Below are 20,617 nucleotides of genomic sequence, written 5' to 3' on the forward strand. Positions count from 1 at the left end.
CTACCTCAGTGCCCCAGGCATGCTCACCAGCGAGTTATACAAATGTGTTCAGCAAAAGCCTCTTACCTTTCCTACTGGGAACCACAACTGGTGCTTCCTCACTCTGCTCTTTGTTATTTTTCTTCTCCTGGCCCACCTCCTGTAGGCATATCAGAGAGTAGTTACTGCAGTGGAAGGGCCGCACCACCACTGAAGGGACCTGTCCCCTTCTGCAGTGCTTTCTTGTCACTACTCAGCCAAATCTGTTCTATGTTTCTCTGTCACTTAGGACTCTTACCAGGTCTTGCTTCAAAACGTTTTGAAACACAGTTTTGTGTTCTTCCATTGCAGGGCGGAATTCCTTCTTCTTGGTCAGATCTGCTCCTGGGGAGAAACATTCCCAAAACCAAATGTAATGACAAAAGCAGAGCAAGCCTCGACACCCTGTCTACTAGCCATGGACCAATAGGGCTACAAGAAATTGCAGCAAATGCCATGAGAGGGCAAGAAGAAGGGGAGGCAGCAGCAAAGAATACTATAAAAGCATAAAGAAAGTAGTGTGATGATAATTTTATTTGGCTTGCCAAAAATCCCAATAAGAAGTGTTACATATCTGCAAGTGAAAGTGTTACTGCTGGTTCTAGTTGCTCTAGCTAAAGTTATATGAGATACAGTAATATCCCCATGGATAAATGAATTTTGTTATTTTCCTACCAGTACATGCATTTTTTACTTTTACATGTATATAGAGACAATTTCTAGTGAGTTTTTGTTTGGAATTCTATAAGCGGAGGAATATGTAGAAAAAATCCCATGTGCAAAGGAACAGAAATGATGAGTATTTGTAATTCTTTCCTTTCACATTATAGAATATCAGATAAAATCAAGAAATAGATGCTGTTACCAGGAGCTTGAGCACAACCAAGTTATGAAATGCCTACAGCTGTGGTATTTCAGGTGTTCATCAGCATCACATGTAGTCTGCCACTTGGGCTGTCCCTTTGTACCTCAAAATGGAACTAGCAGGGTGCTGATAGAGCCAACAAAATAACTTTCCCAGAAGAGGAGTGGTGATGAACTGGCAAGTTCAGGAGCTGATAAAGCCAGTTCAAATGCAACAAAAACTTTTAAGTGCCACAGTATCGAAGAGCTTTAAGGTGGTAAAAGATGCTCAGAGGGCTGAAACACCTCTTCTATGAAAACAGGCTGAAAGAGTTGGGGTTGTTCAGCCTGGAGAAGATGCTGGGAAAACTTACAGCAGCTTCCAGCACTTAGAGGAGGCTTACAAGAAAGCTGGAGAGGAACTTTATACAAGGGCATGTAGGGACAGGACAAGGGGGAATGGCTTTAAACTGAGAGAGGGGAGATTGAGATGAGATCTTAGGCAGAAGTTCTTCCCTGTGATGGTGGTGAGGTACTGAACAGGCTGCCCAGAGAAGCTGTGGCTGCCCCATCCCTGGCAGTGTTCAAGGCCAGGTTGGACGGGGCTTGGAACAACCTGGTCTAGCAGAAGGTGCCCCTGCCTGTGTCAGGGGGTTGGAACTGGATGAGCTTTAAGGTCTGTTCCAACCCAAACCATTCTGTGATTCTAAGCTGGCAAAAAGTAACCTCTCGGAAGACAACTATTAGATATTTCAAAAGGAAAAAACATGCTGAAGAAAGTCTGAGAGTCACACTGGTTACTGGCGCAGCAGTAACTCACAGCTATTTATACCTTCTAGAACATGTTCTTCTAGAGGTTCGTTTTCTGTTTGTGTAGTCAGACACACACACACACCCTATCCCCTCCACCCCGAGGGAGGCCAAAGAAACCCACCTAACTTCTGCTTAGCACTCTTTTTTGTCCCTGCTGATTTTTGCAGGAGCCCTGCATATCTGACCGGGCTCCCGTGCACCTTTAGGAGACATTGTGTGGTCCCAGCAAAAACCACAAGTAGAGATCCAGTGTCTCTGTTCTAATGCCAGAATCACTTTCTTTTCAGAGATGTACAACAGGCAGCAGGGTTCTCAGACTTTAAAGTTATTTGAATGCTCTCTGATCTATTTTGCATATCTGTTTCCTACTTGCCAAAGACACCCAGACCACATATGAAAATTAACAGTGGAGGCAAATTAGTAGAAAGAAAATCTGTTTAAGTGAAGGGGACTGAATTACAGTTCAGGAAGATAGCTATAAAGAGAGGAACAAAACCAAACAAGAAGTGATGACAGTCTTATATTTAGGTAAAGGTTAAAAAGTGGTTACAAACTAGCATGCAGATATATCCTGTGCTACTTATTCAGATCAGCATTTTAAAAATAGCTTGAATACACAGTGTGCACTACCCCAGTTTTGTTTTGCTTTTAGTCTTTAGGGGGAAGGAGCACCATCACATCTGGCAAAAATACATCTTCTGCTTGCTTATGGCTATAGCAAAAGCCAGAACTACACACAAAGGCCTATCCTCATCTCTCCTGTTGACCCATCCCAGCTTCTGGTGCACTGGGCATTAGTTTTGAAAGAGAGGGAAGTGTTATTTAGTCTAGCTGTGTCCTTAAACTTTTTAAAACCATGAAAACAATCTCTCTCTTCCCAAAATTACCTGGAGTTTAGGACCTAAACGGTATTTTGCCAGCTGAGAAAGCATCAAGTTTTCATTAAGTTAGTTCATGTTCACCTCTTGCCATACTGCAGACCACCAGCCTCCAGCAAACAGATAAAGCCTTCTTCCTACTTTAGAATATCAGAGAGGGCTAAGAGCATTTGCAGGTGAAAATATTTGCAAAGATAGAAAAATAACTTGTGAATTTCTTACACATTTTCTTCATTTCAAAGATGTAGAACTAGATGATCTTAAGATCCTTTCCAACCCTAAGTATTCTATGATTCTATGTGGTGGATGTAATCCATTTCTGCACTGCATGAGTGCCAGTGCTCTGCAGCAGTTACTGTACCTGACACAGGACCAGCCGGATCCTTACTGTTGTTTTTCTCCATTGTTACAGAAGTTGGCACATCTTCCTCTTTTTCACACAAGCGCTTGAGTGATTTTTCCTCTATAACAAGGTGATCTATAACATCAGTCAGGAGAAGACAGAGCTTTTACTGTTCAGTAAATGTGCACACTTGAACACAGCTCTTTCCCAGTATCTACAGTGCAAAAGGTTCACATCTCTGTGCCCCAAATTAAGAGCTTACCTGTTACTGGTGCAGTGCTTTCCAAAGAGGATGCAAGAACTTCTTGGGGTGAAGTTAAGTGATCACTGCTAAAACAAGATTATTTCAGATACTTATCCATATTATACAATCTTAATAAAGGCTTTTAAAAGCTTACACGAAACCTGACCTGGATGGGACCAAATTGGCTGGTAGTGGTAGCTCTGCACAGTCAATCTTAATGGAAAGAGAGAAAAGTTAGTACCAGGGAAAGGCTTGCTGTGCAAGTAGAAAATTTGTATGTCAAATTTTTGATTTCCCCATCTGTGCCTGAATTATTTCAGCACTGAAGAACTACATAGTGCACACAGATTCTTCTGCTAGTCTAAAGCCACCCATACATAAGTACGTAGCTTGGCATGTTATCATCATTAGGAGTGATAACTATGCTTCTGCAGAAGTCCTATCTCAGGAAAATCAGCTGGTTTCTGACTTCATGTTTTGCTTCTAACGTACATTTTGAAGCGATCAATGTATGTGTTACCATACCACTGTTCTGTCTTAATGTTGTGCAGCAAGTTATACCCATTTTCTAGGCCTTGACCTCAAACCCTACAAGCAAGACTCGCAGAGCTTCACTTGATATAGAAATCAGGCTCATTTAAGCAATAAAATAAATTTAATAGAAATGTTACTATTAATGGCTTGACCAAGCAGGTGATTCAGAACACAGAAAACTTGTATGCAGTGGAAAGCGTTCTTACCCATGGCACAGGGGTTGGAACCAGATGGTATTTAAAGTCTCTTCCAACCCAAACCATTCTGTGATATATGTTGTGTTGTATGTTTTAGTGTCTGTCTTTGAATGATACTAGTTTTTCAATATTACATATAACTACCTACCCACTTCAAAAGGCTTCAGGCCTCCTCCTTTGCATACAAACAGTAGAGAGGTATTAAGAGGTTAAATGCTGGTCCATAGTTTTTTCTCGTTTTCCTTTAGCTGCTACAGTGCAGTTCTTCACCCAGGCCTTATCACATCACAGACAAAACCAATATCCTCTTAAGCCTTTTAATGTGGCAAGGGAGATACTCAATGGGAAATATCCCTCTTCTTCATTTTACCCTAATTTGCTATTTAATGGATAGACTAGTCTCTCCTTATGGGTGAAAATGCAGTGTGAAACAGAGTTTTAAAGGATTAAGTTGGTAATTGATTGTGGTGATCTCCACTGCTGAAGAGGAGTGCCAAATAGGGAAAAATCCCAAATACAAACCTATCCCCAAGCAGAGAAAGTACGAGGCTATATCTAGCTTTGGGTCCAAAATCACTACTGAAGTTGAGGAGACAACAGAAAACCATGTCAGCAAGCAATCATCTATGTTCTAGTATCTTCTTTCCCTCCTCAAACATCTTCAGAGGACCCAGAAAATCCAGCAAAGAGGAAAAGGAGATGACCAAGAACCTCTGGTCTCTTCCAAGACTGCTCCCAGCAGTAGAAAATGCCTTCTCTCTCCTTTCCATATCAGACTTGACTGTACCCACAGAACCTTTCCCCAGGCAGCCACATGTTTCCTCTAATGCAAATCCAGGCTATTTTTATTCATATTTGAATTTCCTATTAAGCTTAAGGAAGTACAGCATTGCATTTGCCTTGTTCAGGCCATTCATTCTACAGGAATACTGACAAAGAAGGTGAAAATGAATAGCATGTTAGAATGAAAACAAAAGAAATCGAAATGGTTTTTAAAAGGAGCACCCCCCCCAACCAAAGCAACCAACCAACCCAGAACTGACTAAAGCAATACATTATTCTACATGCCTTCTCCCAACCCACGTAATCACATAATTGCTGCTTTCTGTTGGCAGTGAAGGAATCCTCAATTAAGTTTTTAAAACCCCATCCTATCAGGACTGTGAGCTGCCGTGGACTGCACAGGGTGCACTTGTACAGGAAGCACGCCACCAAGAACAAACCCCAGTATTCTAGATCTCCTAATAAAATCTGTTTGCAGAGGGCATTACAGAGTGGTGTTTCTTCCTGAGAAAATGATTGTATCAAAGAAGACCCTGTAGTACATCCCTAATTACTTTTTCCCCTCCATCCCTTTGATAATCATAATAGTCCAAGGAACCTCTGTCACAGCAGACAAATACTGTCCCCAGTCTTGTATAACTCCTCCCAAACAAGGATTAACATTTGGAAGTCCTATCATCTGGTTTTTAGAATGTGATGTGGCTTTCACGTTTATAAATCAAAACAAGTATAAGAAGCGCAAGCTTCATCTGGCCTTCACAGGAGCTCCTGTATTAAATAGCCTCTGAACTCCTACAGTGACAACATTTTCACAAAGCAATTTGAGTTACTTACATGCTGAAGGATTTGATCCGCACAAACACATCTGCAACCACAGTGTAATAAAACAAACCAAAAAACTAGGGAGATTTTTCCTATTAAACAAGGATATTCAAGTTTTGCTGCATGTCACGCATTTGAGAACTGATACAGGATGCAGCCCATTTGCCTTTTCTCTGAAGCAAGCTTTAACATTTTTATTATTAACCCTCTTGAATATTAAAGAAAAGTATATATTGAAAAAATAAGAAGAAAACAAGACAGAAATGGAAAATGACATTTCTGGGCCATTACTGGAATTACAGAAAGCACCAGAGAAATGAAGCACAGTCATTTCAAACAACTTTGCAAGGCTGTGACTTTCCAGAAGGACTGTGTAAAGCTGGAGCCTTTAAGATTGTCCCCTCTAAGGTGGTTTAAGTAGTAGCAGCACAGGCTTGGAGTTCCTCACCTGCTCTATTGCAGCTGAGCAGTGTGCTGAAAACACAGGCAAACCCACTCTTACTTTTCACCCTCACTGCACCATGTGCTTTGATTTGCCACTGCAACCAGACCACTGCTACATTTACAGGTACCACACATTAGGGAGGGTAGGTCTGAGGTTGCCTGCTCATTAGTCTGGCAGAGGTTATTTCCAGGTTCACAGAAACCACTGACCAGTATTCTTCCATCATCACCTTCAGTACTGGAGCTTGTAAAGCTAATTAGAAGCCCTGCTGCATGTCAGGGGCTGAAGTCCAGATTTCAGTAGTGAGTATTGTGGCACTGAGCACAGAGCACAGCTAGGTGCGCTGAGCTGCATGCAGCTCATCTTGCTGTTGCCATGAGAAATCTCAAGCTGTAGATGCAGGATTCAATACAGCAGTGGAGACATATCTGAGCACATCAGCTGAAGGACAATTTTTATACAGCAAAGATGTCGGTTTTCAGCTGTTACATGGTAGCCGTGGGAGAAAGTGCAGAGAAAGGCAGCATTCACAGCTAACGCATCCTGTGGCTTCTTGCGGGTGGATAAGAGTGAAATCACTCAGACTTCCCTGGCAGAACCAAGTATTACTGCAGAAACAGCACTGTGTCAAGCCTGGAAACCACATTTAAAATACTCCCCCAGCTAAAAGCATGACCCAGATGCATGCGAACATTATGATATTTGGGTCTGTAGTTATCTACGGTATTCTATAAGTGTGCCCAAATAGAAGGGACTACCCCATAGAGAACAAGATGTCACAGCACCCTGTTTACCAATGACAGCTCCATTCACCTTGAGCAGTGCTGATTTATAGCTTCTCAATCTGGATCTGGGTCTGAGTAAGGCACTAAATGCTTGAAACCATTCAAAACCACATCTCAGGCATTAGAGACAGCACTCACCTCAGTAACTGAAGAGTCCATCATGGTAATGGAAACAGGAAGGTCTGCATCAGTACAGTTACCAGCAGAGCATATTTTCCACCTAGCAATACATGTTATTTGCATATTGCCCAAACAACAGTGAGATATATTGCCCGTTTTCCTTAAGCACATAACAACTGAAGTCACCACTATCTGTATAGTCAGACAGCTGGTCTCCCAGAGAAAGGCAAATTCATCACTAACATCAATCTCTCCTCCCCCAAACAGCAAGAACCACCACCAGTCCTCCCAACCTCCTCCACACTGCACAACTCTACAGAAAACCCATGGCTAAAGCTTCAAGAGCTGCTGAGTTTTGCTGCAGACTGCCTGTCTGCATCTTCAGGATCATCCTTATCTTTTAAAATATTCACTGACAATAGTTAGCTAGATTTCATAATCCCAAACAGTTCAATCTCTGTTTAAAAGATCTAAGGAGGCAGCCTGATAAACAGAGCCATCCGAATTCCTGCTTTACTCTCTGGAAAAAACTAATTGAGAGTCCTGAAAGCCAACAAGAATTTGACTCCTGAATAGAAGTCAAATAGAGAGTGTCAGTAGGGAGTTAAATGCTGAAAATAAACAAGAATGCCTACATCAAGCCTCATTTCTTCAGGATGAAAGGGTAAGACCATCACTGTATTTGGCTGGTTTCAGTAAAAGCTTTCATAGTTTGTTAATAGAAGCAAAGAGTTATCCCACAACACCATTAGATGATCACCAGGCATCCACTATTTCCTGAGATGCCTGCTGCTGGGCTCAGCATCTGCTGGGGATACAGTTTTCCTTGGAACATACTAGATCCCATGGACTCTCCCACCCTTCACCCCAAAGCAGTTATTCTGCCATCTTTACCTGTGCCCCACTGATGTCACATCTGAAGTGGGCCCATGTCCCGGATGGCAGCTTTCAAACATACAGCTATCAGAGTTCTGTCTACAAGGCCAATCCCGGCCGTGCTCAGGAGGGTTATTTGCGCATGAGGTTTCCAAGTTCAGAGCATCTATGACGAGAAACATGTGTGAGGTGTGGTGGTCACTGTCAAAGTTGGGTTCAGTCACATATCAGGATTTGACTAAGCCTAAAAACATCAAGAAGCAAACCAACCAAGTATAGCTTTATAATAAAGCTGCTTCCATCTCAGTACAAAAGGGTTATGTGGCACAGACATATTTTGTATATGGAGAGTCTGCAGCACCTGGGGACAGGGGTTTTCTATCAGGTTATAGATACTTCTGCATAGGACAGGTTTGTTGTGGTGAATTGTTTTGTGTGGCAGAGAGGGCTGGGAAATAGATATTCTTTTTTTTTTTGTATCAGCACTTGACTGGCACAAGCTGAGAATACCTGCCTCATTTGTGGCTGTATCATGATAGCACAGCAAGTTGTAAGAACACCCCAAGTTGGCCCACTGAAACAGCCCTTGCAGAGTGTTCTTGTAAGGAACACTTGCAGCCGATCAAGAGCTTCTTCCCTTTCCCCCAGGATTCTGTAGAACTATGTTTGAGTATTTCACAGCATGTGTGAGGAGACACTTTGTTGTACCAGCTTACTGCTGGAAGGAATGCTTTGTCTATAAAATCCCAAAGGCACTCTGCAGTTCTGTGGCCCTGCACATCTGTCAGCAGCTTTTAATACTTGTAAGGCTTGAGAGTCACAGGGAAGTGCGAACATTTCATGAACGCAGGAGAAATCAGGAAATACAATTATTTGAATCTCAGTATCTATGGCACCTGTTTAAGTTTTTAAACCAGGACTGACCTCAGCTCAGCAGCAAAGTAGCAAGTCAGCACTTGCTATCTCAGTTTGTGCCAATCAGAATGAACAGGATGAGCATAACTCAAGCCCTCTTGATCCAAACTGACAAGCTTGTCAGGAAAACACTTGGATGTATGATTTATACCTATGGTCCCTCAAGATTTTGGGGTCTCCTGTTAGGCTGACAGCCAGCCACGTTTTCAGGCCCTTCATTGCAAGCATAATAAACACGGTTCAGCCCCCTGGATTACATGCAGAAACAGATGGATGACAGATATTGCACTCTTTATGGTGCATGTTTAACACCATTGATGCCATTCTATCAACCCTTTATATTTCAGGATCGAGGGGAAAATGGCCAACACCATCAGGTCTTACCTAGCAGAAGCGTACTATGCCAGTATGCAACATCCGAGGGCAGTATCCTGGGAAGTTCAGTGCCCAAGGTGGGTCCTTCACTCCACCGTCGCTTAGAGCAATGGAGCTGCTAATGGAAAAATAGAAAGCAGTGCTGTTTTTCAGTCACACTGAATACATTAATGCCACCAACTTCCCTTCCCACCCCCCACACAGCTGCAGCTGCATAATGTGGTACTAACAGTTACACAAATACATCATCTGTTGTTTTTTTGTCTAGAAAAGCTAACATCCTTAATGGGCAGAACAGGTACAGGAACAGGTAGAATAATTCAACTTTACAATTGCAAGATACATGGTGGTTGAAGCCAGGTCTAGAATGAAATACTAGAAGACCAGGCACGATGAGCAGGACAAGAGAACCAAGAAAACCACCAACCAAACCCTGTGAAAAAACTAACCAAAAGAGCTGAAAAAAACCACAAACCCTTTCAGCCAAGCCAACCACATGGACTGAGAAAGGGACCAGCATCCTGCACCTCCTCCACAGGTGAGATCCTTCAGCAGGAGCGGAAAGCAGCTTTTTGTCTTTTTGAAAACAAAGCACTGTACCCACCATCCCCTGCCCCTGAATGTACACCACTTCCTTGCTGTTTAGTGCTGAAGAGGGGTCACCTGAAGATGGCTCGAGGAAACTTCTGAGCAACACTTAGGCAGCTGCATTTGACCTAGTGTTGCTTAAGTGATGAAAACTAGTAAAGGAATTGGAAGATGTAACCCCATCTTAAGCCTCTGATTCATCTCAGAATGCAATTTATCAAACACTTGTATTTTGCCACAACTATTCAGAAGCAACAGGAGACTGGTTTTGCAGTAAGGTTTGAGTACACTTTCGTACGTGTGTATACACGTGCATGTATACATACACAAGTATATCTCTCAAATTATACTTATTGAATATTTAACTTGGCAGAGTTTCTCACAAGGAAAGTTAGACATTTCCTTCAGGTCATAAAAAAAAACAACCCAAACCAAACAATCCCAAACCCAACAAAACCAGCGTCACATTTTAACATCTCGGCAATGGTCATAGCCAGCACACTTACCTTCTCTTTAACCAGCTCAGTTGATGAGGGCAGCACACTGTAGTCAGAATCTAACTCTGCACAGCACTGTTGTGATAGAGAAATAGTTTATGGCAGGCAGCCATAGAAGACAAAAGGTAAAAAAAATAGGAAGAGCACTACTACTGATTAGGAACATAATAAGTTTTATCTTTCTAACTGAACTATTTCAGCTGTTGGGAAAAATCAGGCAGTTTCCCCTTGCTACTTTCAGCCTTTATTTCTGCAGACTTTAATGCACAAATACAAGTTCTATTTGCATGCAGCTGGTCCACAGTTTTCTTTCTGCTCTTATGCCCCTGTTACAGCCTAGGATACATTGCAAGATCCTCTATTTGCCTTTATAAATACCTTGTTGTTGTATGTTAAATCCAGACCGTTCAAACCTGAGCTGTAGCAATCCTTACTAGAGCTGGTTGGGAAAAAGAGTCTTCCCACAACATCTCCCCCTCCACCCCCTTCCAAACTTGAATAAAGTATTTTTATTCAAAGCAAAGCACTCTGGAGTTATGCAATTTCCAACATATTTTCAGAGGGGCACAGAAGTAAGAACTGTCTCACTGCCTATTCTAACGTCTGGATACTGAAGAATATCTTATTATGGGATTTTAAATACTTGGTTGTTAAGATTGCCTGCGGAAGAGAGGGCTTATTGAGGGGATCAAATCACATCAATACATCAGGGAAAATTTCCATCAGCCCTGTTTGATATGATCACCAATAACTGTATAGAGTGAAGACCACCACCACACCTGTAAGTTCATTTTTTCCTCCCCAAAGGTTGAAGAAGGAACATAGTGATGTGCCTTCAGTTATGTACAAGTTAGAAGAGAAGAAATCTGATGCTGCCAAATTACTTGCAGTTCTTCTCAGCTGTAGAGGTCCTTCCACCAGAGCACCTCCTGTGCAAGCCTACCTTTTCCTCTCCCACCAAACAAGCATCATACCTGACACAGCAATTCACAGAGTCTCCTTTGAAGCAGTTCCCATCTCAGCGCATTAGCAGTTGCTATGAAGAGACATTTACAAGTCTTACAGGGTTCCTTATAATCTGATAACAAATGGTTGGATGTTTTGGCATCTTTAAACCCGACTACTGCCTATCACAAACTCATTGTTCTTTGCTTTAGTCTAGTTTTATGTACAACAATTTCTCACAGGAAAGAGAGTTTTAAAAGTGCATTTTGTTTTGAGTGTTCAACCCTACAGAAAACACCGGGCACTTTCTCTTCCTTGTAGTTGCCTTTCCTCTGGCTGTAAGTGGGAGAGCAATGCTTCCTCACATCATCAGCATAAAGGTGCTACAGTTCCCTGTGAAATGGACAATTCCATTACAGCTTATTGGAAGAAAATCATTTGTCCTTCCAATTTGACATCCTGTACAGAAGTTTTAAAGTCAACAGGCTTTATACTTAGAAATATTCTTTGTTCAAGTTTAGCAATGCCAGGGCCTGCCTCTGGTGACTTCTACCATAACATAAGTCTATTATATGTGGCTTTCAAGACTATCAAGCTGTGGCTTTTATACCACAGCTAAATAATGTGTGGAGTGGTGGTGAAAGAAGATTTCATGAGCACTGTCACTTCGGTGCCCTGACTGAGGAAGCTCTCAGTCTTGTTCAGATTTTTCACTGGATGAGGGCTGTAGCAATTAGAGGCAAGGCATGATTAGACATCTGAAATAGAAGGAGCTGGGCCAGGCTGACTTAGGTAAAGTTGTAGCTTGGCTAACAGGTTCCCTAGTTTCTTGTCTCTTACCATGCAGGTGGGAAGAAATAGGGGAACAGAGTGGGTAAGCTGGTGAGAAAGAGACCACAGCTCAGGCCTTTGGTTAGAAGTGACCATAGACCCATCTGGCTTTCTGCAGGAACCAATCTAAAGTACTGTCCTCCCCCACTCCCATCTCTGTTTGTCATCCCTGTTCTTTATAACATTTCACAACTTCTCTACGTATCTACCACTTTATTTCTATTTATTTACAGGACAAGATTTTGTGAACTACCTGGAAGAATTTAAAGCCAAGGTCTTAGCCATCTTCACGGTGGTGGTGTTGTGGGGGAGCCTAAGGGTTTCTAAATTATTTATCCTCCCCTCCCCCCCCCCAGCTTTTTTTGAGTTCAAGTGGTACCAGTCCCTTCCACATGCCTGAAAAGAGTGGTTATCCCTCTTACAGTTGACTCTAACTCACTTTGCATAAGATCTTTGCCTACTCAGAGCTGGAAAAATGGCACACTATTTCCATCGTTATGACTCTTGCTAAAACAAAAAAAAGCAACTCCACGCTTTGGAGGAAGCAGTGCGCATGAAAGCAGCATGAACATACACACAAACCAACGCCAAAACACTGGTCAGAAGTCAGCAAACACAGTCTGGAGCTGTCTCTGCCCATCAGTACATAACAGTTGTGCCATAGAGCCAAGACATAGGGTCCCGTGGAATTTTTCCTACAAGGCAAACTGTAGTTTCACATAAAGTTGTTTACAATGCACATATGTTAAGCATCATTGACATTACCCTGGACAATGCATGCAAACCTTCGATGGGCTTAATTCAGTCAATTTTTTTTCCCTGTAAGCAAGTGATATGCACTCCTGAATTTGCAGAGAAAAAGCCATGTGCTGGAATCAGACTGCTGCATTCTCTAATTGCCCAAGCTTTTGGGGTGTTTATGTCAGCAAGTGAGCAAGAGGTAATATGAAGTTTCCATGGTTCTGGAGCAAAAGTTGTGTGTGTGTGATGAAATGACATGATTGCTTTCCACTAAAGAGAGCAATCTAGTACCATGCAGTTATTCAAAAATAGAAAGCAAAAACAAGCAGAATGCATAACAAAACCAGATCTTTTTGGTACAGGGAGCTAAGGAAAGAAGTATGATTTTGCTTGGAATAAGGTGCGATATTCAGGTGTGGGGACAGCACCTTTGAGAAAGAAGTGGTAGTGCCTCCCATGGAGTTACTAACCCTTTCCTCCTGGAATTGCAGATTTTGTTAGGAGGTTCTGCAGCTTTGGTCCAGCCCAACACCCACTCACTGGGATCCCACCTGACTCTCAGCCCAGATGCCATGGCTGCAGATGTCAAAGGAGAAAAGAAAAAAGAAAGAGGAAAAACAAACAAAGACAGACTCCAGAGAGCATTTTACCAGATGACCTGCAGAGCAGCCTTATTACCCCTTGCCGTAACTAAATCATAAAGGATTCGCCCATGCAAGAGTGAAAGCTGGCACACCACCAGTAGTTACTCACTTTGCTGGTCTTCCACCTTTTCTTGAAGCAACTGGCAAGTGCTTGTTAAAGCTTCATTCACATCCTTGAGTTTCTGCTGCTCAGAAATGGCTTCCTCTAACTTGCATTTCAAGGATGCGGCTTCCTCACAAGCAGAGTGAAATGCTTCAACTTGATCCTTTGCCTAAGCAGAAACCAATATTTAAGAAAAAAGAAGGGAATAAAAAGGAGATAAAGCAGCCTGGCTAACACAAGGAGCCTCTACAGTTCATGTAAATGAAACCGAACTGCATCTGTTCTTTCTCAGGAAGTGATAAAGCTCCCTCTGAACTTCTGCATTTTTACACTGGGGTGGACTGTGTATGGAAGCTATTTTTGGGCTTTTTTCTTTTCTTTTTTTTTAAGCCACCACAAATATGCAATGCTGCCTCTTTCATCAGCAAACTGTTGTCACCACCCCCTCAAATTTTACTTCCTCTGCTGGTTCCACTTTTGCAGTGAGGCACTGCATTATGAACATGCGATTTCCTTTCCGAAGGGCAGCAATGCATTGTACGTAGCCTTTTGCATCTATGTGTTTCCTGTGTAGAAGGAACTAGAGCATCCCTTACCTGTTTGCTGGCATCCTCAAGCTGCTTTGTAGCTTTTTGCAGCTCTAAACCAAGGGCTTCTGCCTGGCCAGCAGTTTCTTCTTGTAACTGTTTGACAGTTTCTATCTCGCGTTGCCTGCAGGGTGGAAGCACGCAAACCACAATCAGTTACTGACATTTTAGAGCAGGCATGCCTGGGAGATGACACATGCTCGTTGTCAAGACACGCATCAAGAACCACATTCAGCTGTTACATACCGCAGCTCCCCAGGATCCAGCACCAGGGACCTGGTTCTTTCTAAGCACAATTCAGCCCAGTAGGCAGATAAAGCTTTTGTACAGCACTTCCAGAATTAGGAAACAGATAGAGCTTTTCCCTGGTTTGTCTCCTGCTGAACAGTGCAATTGCTGTGCCCGGCCCAGCCAGCTGCGTATCAGCTCCTGGAATATCCAGACAATTCTCAAAGAGCAAGATCTGGCAAGCAGATGCCACCAGGACCAGTATAAAGATGATGGGTCTCAAGGAACCCTTTCTTTTACGTTGCAAAAACCTTTTGCCCATTTCTTCTCCAACTTACCTTCACATGTTCTTTTTTTTTTTTCTTGCTACCACCACAAACAATTTTGAAGCGAAAGGCAGCTTTAAGAAATAAAGCTATCAGTATTTTTATAAGCACTTCCCTGAGTGAAGGCAGAGCATGTGGGAGGTCTACATTAACAACATTAAGCAGAAGGTAAGTTAGGCAGAAGCGTAGTGTGAATGCTTCATGTTAGCTCTCAGGGATGCAAAGCCCTAGGAAGATGCTTACATCCCAAACCCAGGTAAAGACGTATGTGTAAGAAGTTACATTTAGTGTAGGACAGCAGAAGCCTGACATCATGCGTAAGCTTGTCCACAAGGAGAGAAAATTCAGATTACTTGTTCTGGAAAAATACACAAACACCTCACACACACACACACACACACACACACACACACACACACAAAAAAAAGCCAAAAAAGCCAAAAAACCCAAACCAAGCAAAAAACCCAAACCCAAACCAAACCAATAAAACACCCTTGACTAGCTACTTCTTTGAATGTCTGAAGAGAGGGCTGGCAGGCAGTTTTACCCCTGCTCTCTTTTGCTGCCATATTTGTCACAACAAAACTCATAGCAGGAGCCATGGGCCAATAACCTAAAATTTAAGGTTATGTTTTCATATTTAATAACTGTTGAAGCTATACCCTTAAATAAACTGAAATGTTACATTGTCTCCCAACACAGAAATATATTTTACAGGTCTTGTGCTTCACACAAAACCCAGCAGTTCATTTAATGGTGGCACCTGCTAGATAGGCAGTGGCCTCTTGCTTTAACTGCTCAGTCTGTAGTCTCCCTGGTGTTTTCAAAGACATCTCCAAGATTGTGTGTTAGCTCATACATAAACCTTAACTCCCACATAGTGTAAATGTTATGCTAGAATGAGATTAACTCTCCAGAACATCAGATAGTTTCCTCTGTGAAATGTCTTCAGGATTCAGTAAACTTTGTTCCACGAGACAAAAAAAACCCAACCCCAAATCACACACACCACTCCCCCCCCGTCCTCCCGTCCCCAAAAGGCTAGGCAAAAAACAACAACAAACTGAAACCAGAAAGACACACTGCTTTGAAGGGGTACCTGGCAGAGAGCTCTTTCCTTAGGTGAAGTTGCTCTGTCTTGGTTCTCCTCAGGTTAGCTGCCATTCGAATAAAATCCTTATCTAGGGTTTCTTTGTATTTTTCCAAGAGATGAAGTTTCTGGATCCAAAGGTGTCTTTTTTCTCCGAGTTCTTGCTTGAGAACCTGTGGAATTTTGAAACTGAACTGCCATGTGATTAGATGAGGAGTAGAGCCAGGGAGTAAACCAGAACCATGGTGAGATAAGAACTGATTTCTCTGCTCCAACATTTAGTATCATCACCTACATCCAACACTATCAGCGTAAAGACGGTGGATAGCTGACAATATTTTGTCATCTGCTCACACAACATCTGGTTGTGGTGCGGGGTGGGGGAATGGGGAGAGATATGGAAAAATACATGTTAATAAGGAAAAGATCATAAAGGAGAAATGGGTGTTTGTGTTGTACAGAACTGTTTTCTGCAGTCTAACAGGTTATCAAAGCTACCTAAACTTCAAGTCTGTGCTTTCCAACACCTGAATCCAATGGGATGTGGGTATATACAGGCCAGACTCCTGCCAAGTTTTATTACTTTAAGACTTTAAGATGGAGCAATGCATAAGTTTGCACAAGAAAACGTACACCTTCAGTATGATCAATTTGACAAATGGCTCCCGCTTTTTTCACAAGGTTGCTTTAGATCAAAAGCTATTCTCAGCCTGTCTTTCTAGGTAGATCTAGGGTGCACAGATACGTCTCTTCCTCTTTGTCCCTTGTAAAACAAATATACAGTTAGTAAGTATTTATGGTAAGCGTGGCAGAAGACTACACATACAGGAGGCAGACTTACCCCAGAAAAACTCTGTCACAAGATGTGCAGATAGAGCAACGGAAAACATATTTCATAAGTGAAGTTTTAATAAGGACTATCTTGCAGGAAGCACTAAAATGGATAATTTAGACTTCTGTGACCATTTCTCAAAGCACAACTAAGCCCCCTGGCACCAATTTGAGTTTGTATTACAGCAAAATAAAACCCAACCAAATAATGGTAAATGCATATTTCAGTTTGAGCACATATCTAGCAGATGAAAAATGTCCAAGAGATGACCCCATGACAAGGGCTTTCAGTTTTGCCTCTGATTTGTAGGAAGAAAAAGGGGAAGAGAGTAATAATGAGGTGTTAAGTAACATAGAATCCTCTATTTCTCAAAACAGTAACTTGCAGTATAAAGTACTGAGAAGGAAAAACCCCGTCCTCTTTGTCTGACCTTGTTCAACAAAACATGCAAAATAGTGAATTATAAAGAATGCTTAATGAAAAAAAAAAAATCAAAGGTCAGGTAAAAATGAGGTTTCAAATTCTGTGATTTTACATTAGTTCAAAGGGGAAAACATTAATTCTAGAACATGGGCTACATTATCTACTTGCTAGATAATGTTAGAGCCTAAAGTTGTTTGTGAGCCTCAAGCAAACAAAAAAGCACATCCAGTGTCATGCTACAAAAAAACCCAGCTGCCAGAGCTAGATAGGTTTACTAGGATGACATGGAATGTGACCACACGCAAATGCCCACATCCTGAAGACCAGTTTTTCAGCCAAGGCAGGCAGCACTCATTCTTATAAATAACACGGTTTTGACACATAAGTGCCATAAGCTTAGCAGGGCATATATGACAGAGTCTTATCTTCCGGCAGGAGGAAAGTGAAATAGTTTTTACCAGCACCATCTAGGTATGCTTAAATATATGTATATATGCACAAAAACAGACTTAAAATTTAGTCTATGAATAATAGACTTTAAATATGCTTAAAAATATTAATCCCCAGCAGAACATGTCTGTAATATATTTCACAGGAAATGGTGGGGAAGTGTTTAGGCTTTAAGTGGGAATATGTAGTCCAAGATTTAATTCGTCTACAAAAAACTCTAAAGTTAAAAGAAGCTACTTTGAATTTTTCTGTTTTGGATCTACTGTTGTTCAGCTCCATCTATCATATTTCCCATACATCTGGGTTGATCTAGTTAGGTGAAGACAATACATTTGACATGAAGTCACTACCCACCCCTACAAATCTCAGAAAGATGGGCCCTTTTATTTCTAAAGAATCTTGTTCTTTGATCCTCTGTTAATGTAGTTTTCAAATGCATTGCTATCTAGGAGCCAGAATAGTATTCATTTGCCATGATCAACTCTGACACCCACACCAGAAGTTGTTAGCTTCATATGTTTAACAGAAATACGATCCCAACATGCATGGTAATTTAACAAGCATTTTTCAGCTGGGACAGCTTTGAAGGAGGAAGTTTTTAGTTGAGATCGAAGAGCTACAGCAATGCAGGAGCTGGAAGTTTCCTAGAGTCTACCCGAAGTCATACCAGGGTGAAGAGACAGAGACACTTGCACCTTCTCCAAAGGAAAGCTTTCAGGACTCCCATAAAAAAAGGAAAAAAAGCCCCAAACTTAAAGCTGGCTGCAGGACTGGATGGCTCCAATGATTGCTTATGCCTGCCCAGGAAAGACGAAGAGGGTCAGCTACAGCATTTTGCAGTATTAGAGGAAAAGGGTAGGTTTCTGCTTAAAAGCTAACAGCTTAAAGCAGCACATACTGTGATGCCACCTGCTATTACCCAAGTGGGATGAACTGAGTTTTTGCATCTATTAAGGAGCTGAAAGACAGCATCATTATACAGCTTGGTTGAGTTTTCCATGGCAGTGTTCCTAACAACAGATTAGCAAGAAGGGGCTGGTTAGAGGAAAAGCCTCATCCTGTGAGATGAAAATTTCAGAACCTGTGCTGTTACACAGGAGGGAACAATACAAAGAGTAGAGCTGTGCCTGCAGACTGCTGCCTATCGCATAGGGAAGTTATTTTTGCTGGTTGCCTTGAGCGAAAGCCTTTAGCTTTGAAGCCTCATGAGAGGTATGAGTAAAAGTAAAAATACATTAGATTAAATTGTAGAAGATGGTTTTGTAGGAACTTTTCCTGTGGAGCGTGTCCAGAAAAAACAGAATTCTCTGCCTTTCAAAAGAAAACAAGCACTATGAAGGTTTTGATTTGGAAGTCTGGTTATAAAGCCACCTCCATCCTCCCCACTGGCGAAACCAACTACTATTGTAGTCAGATTCAGAGCACAGTAGAAAATAGGTGCTCAAGGCACAGAGAAGCATGTAGTGGGAAGACAAGCTTCATAGCTCACACAGTATAGCATTGCCATCTGACCTCATTTTTATCTTCAAATTGACTTGCTTCATCTACCCTTTCCTTCAAGCATAGTTTTAACAAAGCGAGCTCTTGCACAAGACAAGTCAGGAAAAGCACAGTATTTAAGTGAAAAGGAATCATCTCCTTCCTCCACCTCCTCACAAGAAGAGTTACAAAAGACTATTTCTCTTCATACAGCCATCTCCAGCCCCCAAACGTACTGCTATGATCTCAAGTAATTAATATACATAGGAAGCAGCAGTTAGATACCGACCTCAAGCTTTTGCACAGCCCCACTATTTCATAAAATAGCTTTAGAGAAACAGTTGCTTACCACAAGTTTTCTTTCCCAAACATGTTGGATGCTAACATCAGAATCTTTTACCCATTGTAAAGAAGCCATTATCAGCTCCTCTGCTTCAGAGGCTTCCTCTTGCTGAAAATCAAGAAAAAAAAATAATCAAATGAACAAAACCCCCAAAAAACCACCCCTCCCCTCACAAAACCAACCAAATAAGAACAAAAAACCCAACCAACCAAACCCCAAACCATGGCATATCCAGTACTAGTCTGACACAGCGCTGCCCAGAATTACCGAGGTTATAAGTGACAGTGTGAGCGTAGGTGCCAAGTGACACTGTTAGAGTGAGCATACCCCCCCACTCCACTCCCAGAGCTGCTATTCTTAATTTTTCACAAGGAGTAAACATGATCCAAGTATCAGTGCTAGGAGACATCTCAGTTAAAAGGCTGATAGAAGACCATATCCTTATTCACATGAGCTCTGCCACTGACCAGATTTCGCATGACAGTCTTAAATTTTTCTCCCCCATATTCAGGTCCCTGAAGTAAAACCAGCACTTCACGGTCCAGTGTTTCATCCAGGGATGTCCATTCAGTTTTGGTAATCTTTGAAGAGATGGAAGAGCCAGCTAGTTTATTTTGACATCTCCTTATTGTAAACCAGCATCAGTGACATTTAGACTTCTCTGAAGTATCCCTGTGCTGCATTTACCAGAAGGTCAGAGCTACTGAAACTTGAAATCTGTAAAAGCTTTTCATGTCATGGGGATTTAAAAAGAAAAAAAGCAAGCCAGCCAAGCTGCCGAGTGATCCAATATAAATTTTCACATCAGGAGTAAGCAAGAGAAAGTCGATAATTAGTTATCTTTATTCAGAAGAGGCTTTACCAAGTGATGAACAAGCAGAGCCATTACTTGCTTTACAGGGAATTTGGTGGAATTGTGTCTCATTGCAACATCTGAGAGGCAAACACAATGACTCACTGTGACTATGGGGTGCTGCAGTAGGGGATTATACATTACTTTCTAAATGGAGCTGCGTAGCCAAGTATGCCTCTCTTTTCCAGGCCTGTAGTTTTAGTCCATTAGTAGATTTTTTTCTTTTCCTGTGGCAAATGCTAACTCTTTGCAAATGCACCACATGTAAAAACACGGGAAAGTCTTACAAGCAAAATCCCTGCGATAGCATATATTGGATATCAGTTTTGTTACATAGCTTGCATTTGAAGGGAAGACGCACTGTCAGGAAGGATGGTACTCCATGGAATACCTTTAGGGAAATGGGCACAGAATAGCTCAGATAAAAATCTGAACCAAAACCACAACGTATGTATAAATCGGTTTTGGGATTCTTTTCAGTTCTTCCCCATTGGAGTGCTGGAAAGCTCCAAGAACAATAAAATACAGACCAAACATCCAGTGTTATGTGAAGCTTGTCTGATCAAAAGTGTAGTCACCAAACCACATGCCAGGTGTTCTGCAGAGGACAAGGAGGACACTACAACTCCAAACCGACAGGCTCAACTGCAGCACTAAGGTTGTGTC

At 41.9% G+C, this 20,617-nt stretch overlaps 2 protein-coding genes across 8 annotated transcripts in view; one reads left to right on the forward strand and one right to left on the reverse strand.

Moving 5' to 3' along the window:
• The window catches only part of DNAI7 (dynein axonemal intermediate chain 7), a 28,462-nt gene extending 27,568 nt beyond the window's left edge, over positions 1-894 (forward strand). Inside the window, exon 13 of the mRNA XM_061360129.1 lies at positions 849-894. Within this exon, the coding sequence (XP_061216113.1) occupies positions 849-860 (12 nt within the window). The 3' untranslated portion in view covers positions 861-894. The remainder of the gene's footprint in view (positions 1-848) is intronic.
• Positions 1-20,617, reverse strand: part of IRAG2 (inositol 1,4,5-triphosphate receptor associated 2) — a 41,840-nt gene that overhangs the window by 7,513 nt on the left and 13,710 nt on the right. For 3 of the 7 annotated variants that reach the window (XM_061360017.1, XM_061359982.1, XM_061360008.1), the window contains 15 exons: positions 19,566-19,679; positions 19,105-19,206; positions 15,581-15,744; positions 13,937-14,051; positions 13,347-13,509; positions 11,051-11,112; positions 10,086-10,151; positions 9,001-9,109; positions 7,720-7,867; positions 6,844-6,925; positions 3,306-3,352; positions 3,158-3,222; positions 2,914-3,030; positions 278-363; positions 67-139 (listed from right to left, as the gene is read on the reverse strand). In XM_061360017.1, the coding sequence (XP_061216001.1) occupies positions 67-139; positions 278-363; positions 2,914-3,030; positions 3,158-3,222; positions 3,306-3,352; positions 6,844-6,925; positions 7,720-7,867; positions 9,001-9,109; positions 10,086-10,151; positions 11,051-11,112; positions 13,347-13,509; positions 13,937-14,051; positions 15,581-15,744; positions 19,105-19,206; positions 19,566-19,679 (1,513 nt within the window). Of the gene's footprint in view, positions 1-66; positions 140-277; positions 364-2,913; positions 3,031-3,157; positions 3,226-3,305; positions 3,353-6,843; positions 6,926-7,719; positions 7,868-9,000; positions 9,110-10,085; positions 10,152-11,050; positions 11,113-13,346; positions 13,510-13,936; positions 14,052-15,580; positions 15,745-19,104; positions 19,207-19,565; positions 19,680-20,617 lie in introns of all 7 variants that reach the window. The other 4 variants (XM_061360000.1, XM_061359994.1, XM_061359972.1 and 1 more) reach the window with 2 other exon arrangements.

The sequence above is a fragment of the Neopsephotus bourkii genome, unplaced genomic scaffold, assembly GCF_033783945.1.
Source record: "Neopsephotus bourkii isolate Nb327-2 ecotype Australia unplaced genomic scaffold, CSIRO-AGI_Nbou_v1 NB_107, whole genome shotgun sequence".
Classification (NCBI taxonomy): Eukaryota; Metazoa; Chordata; class Aves; order Psittaciformes; family Psittacidae; genus Neopsephotus; species Neopsephotus bourkii.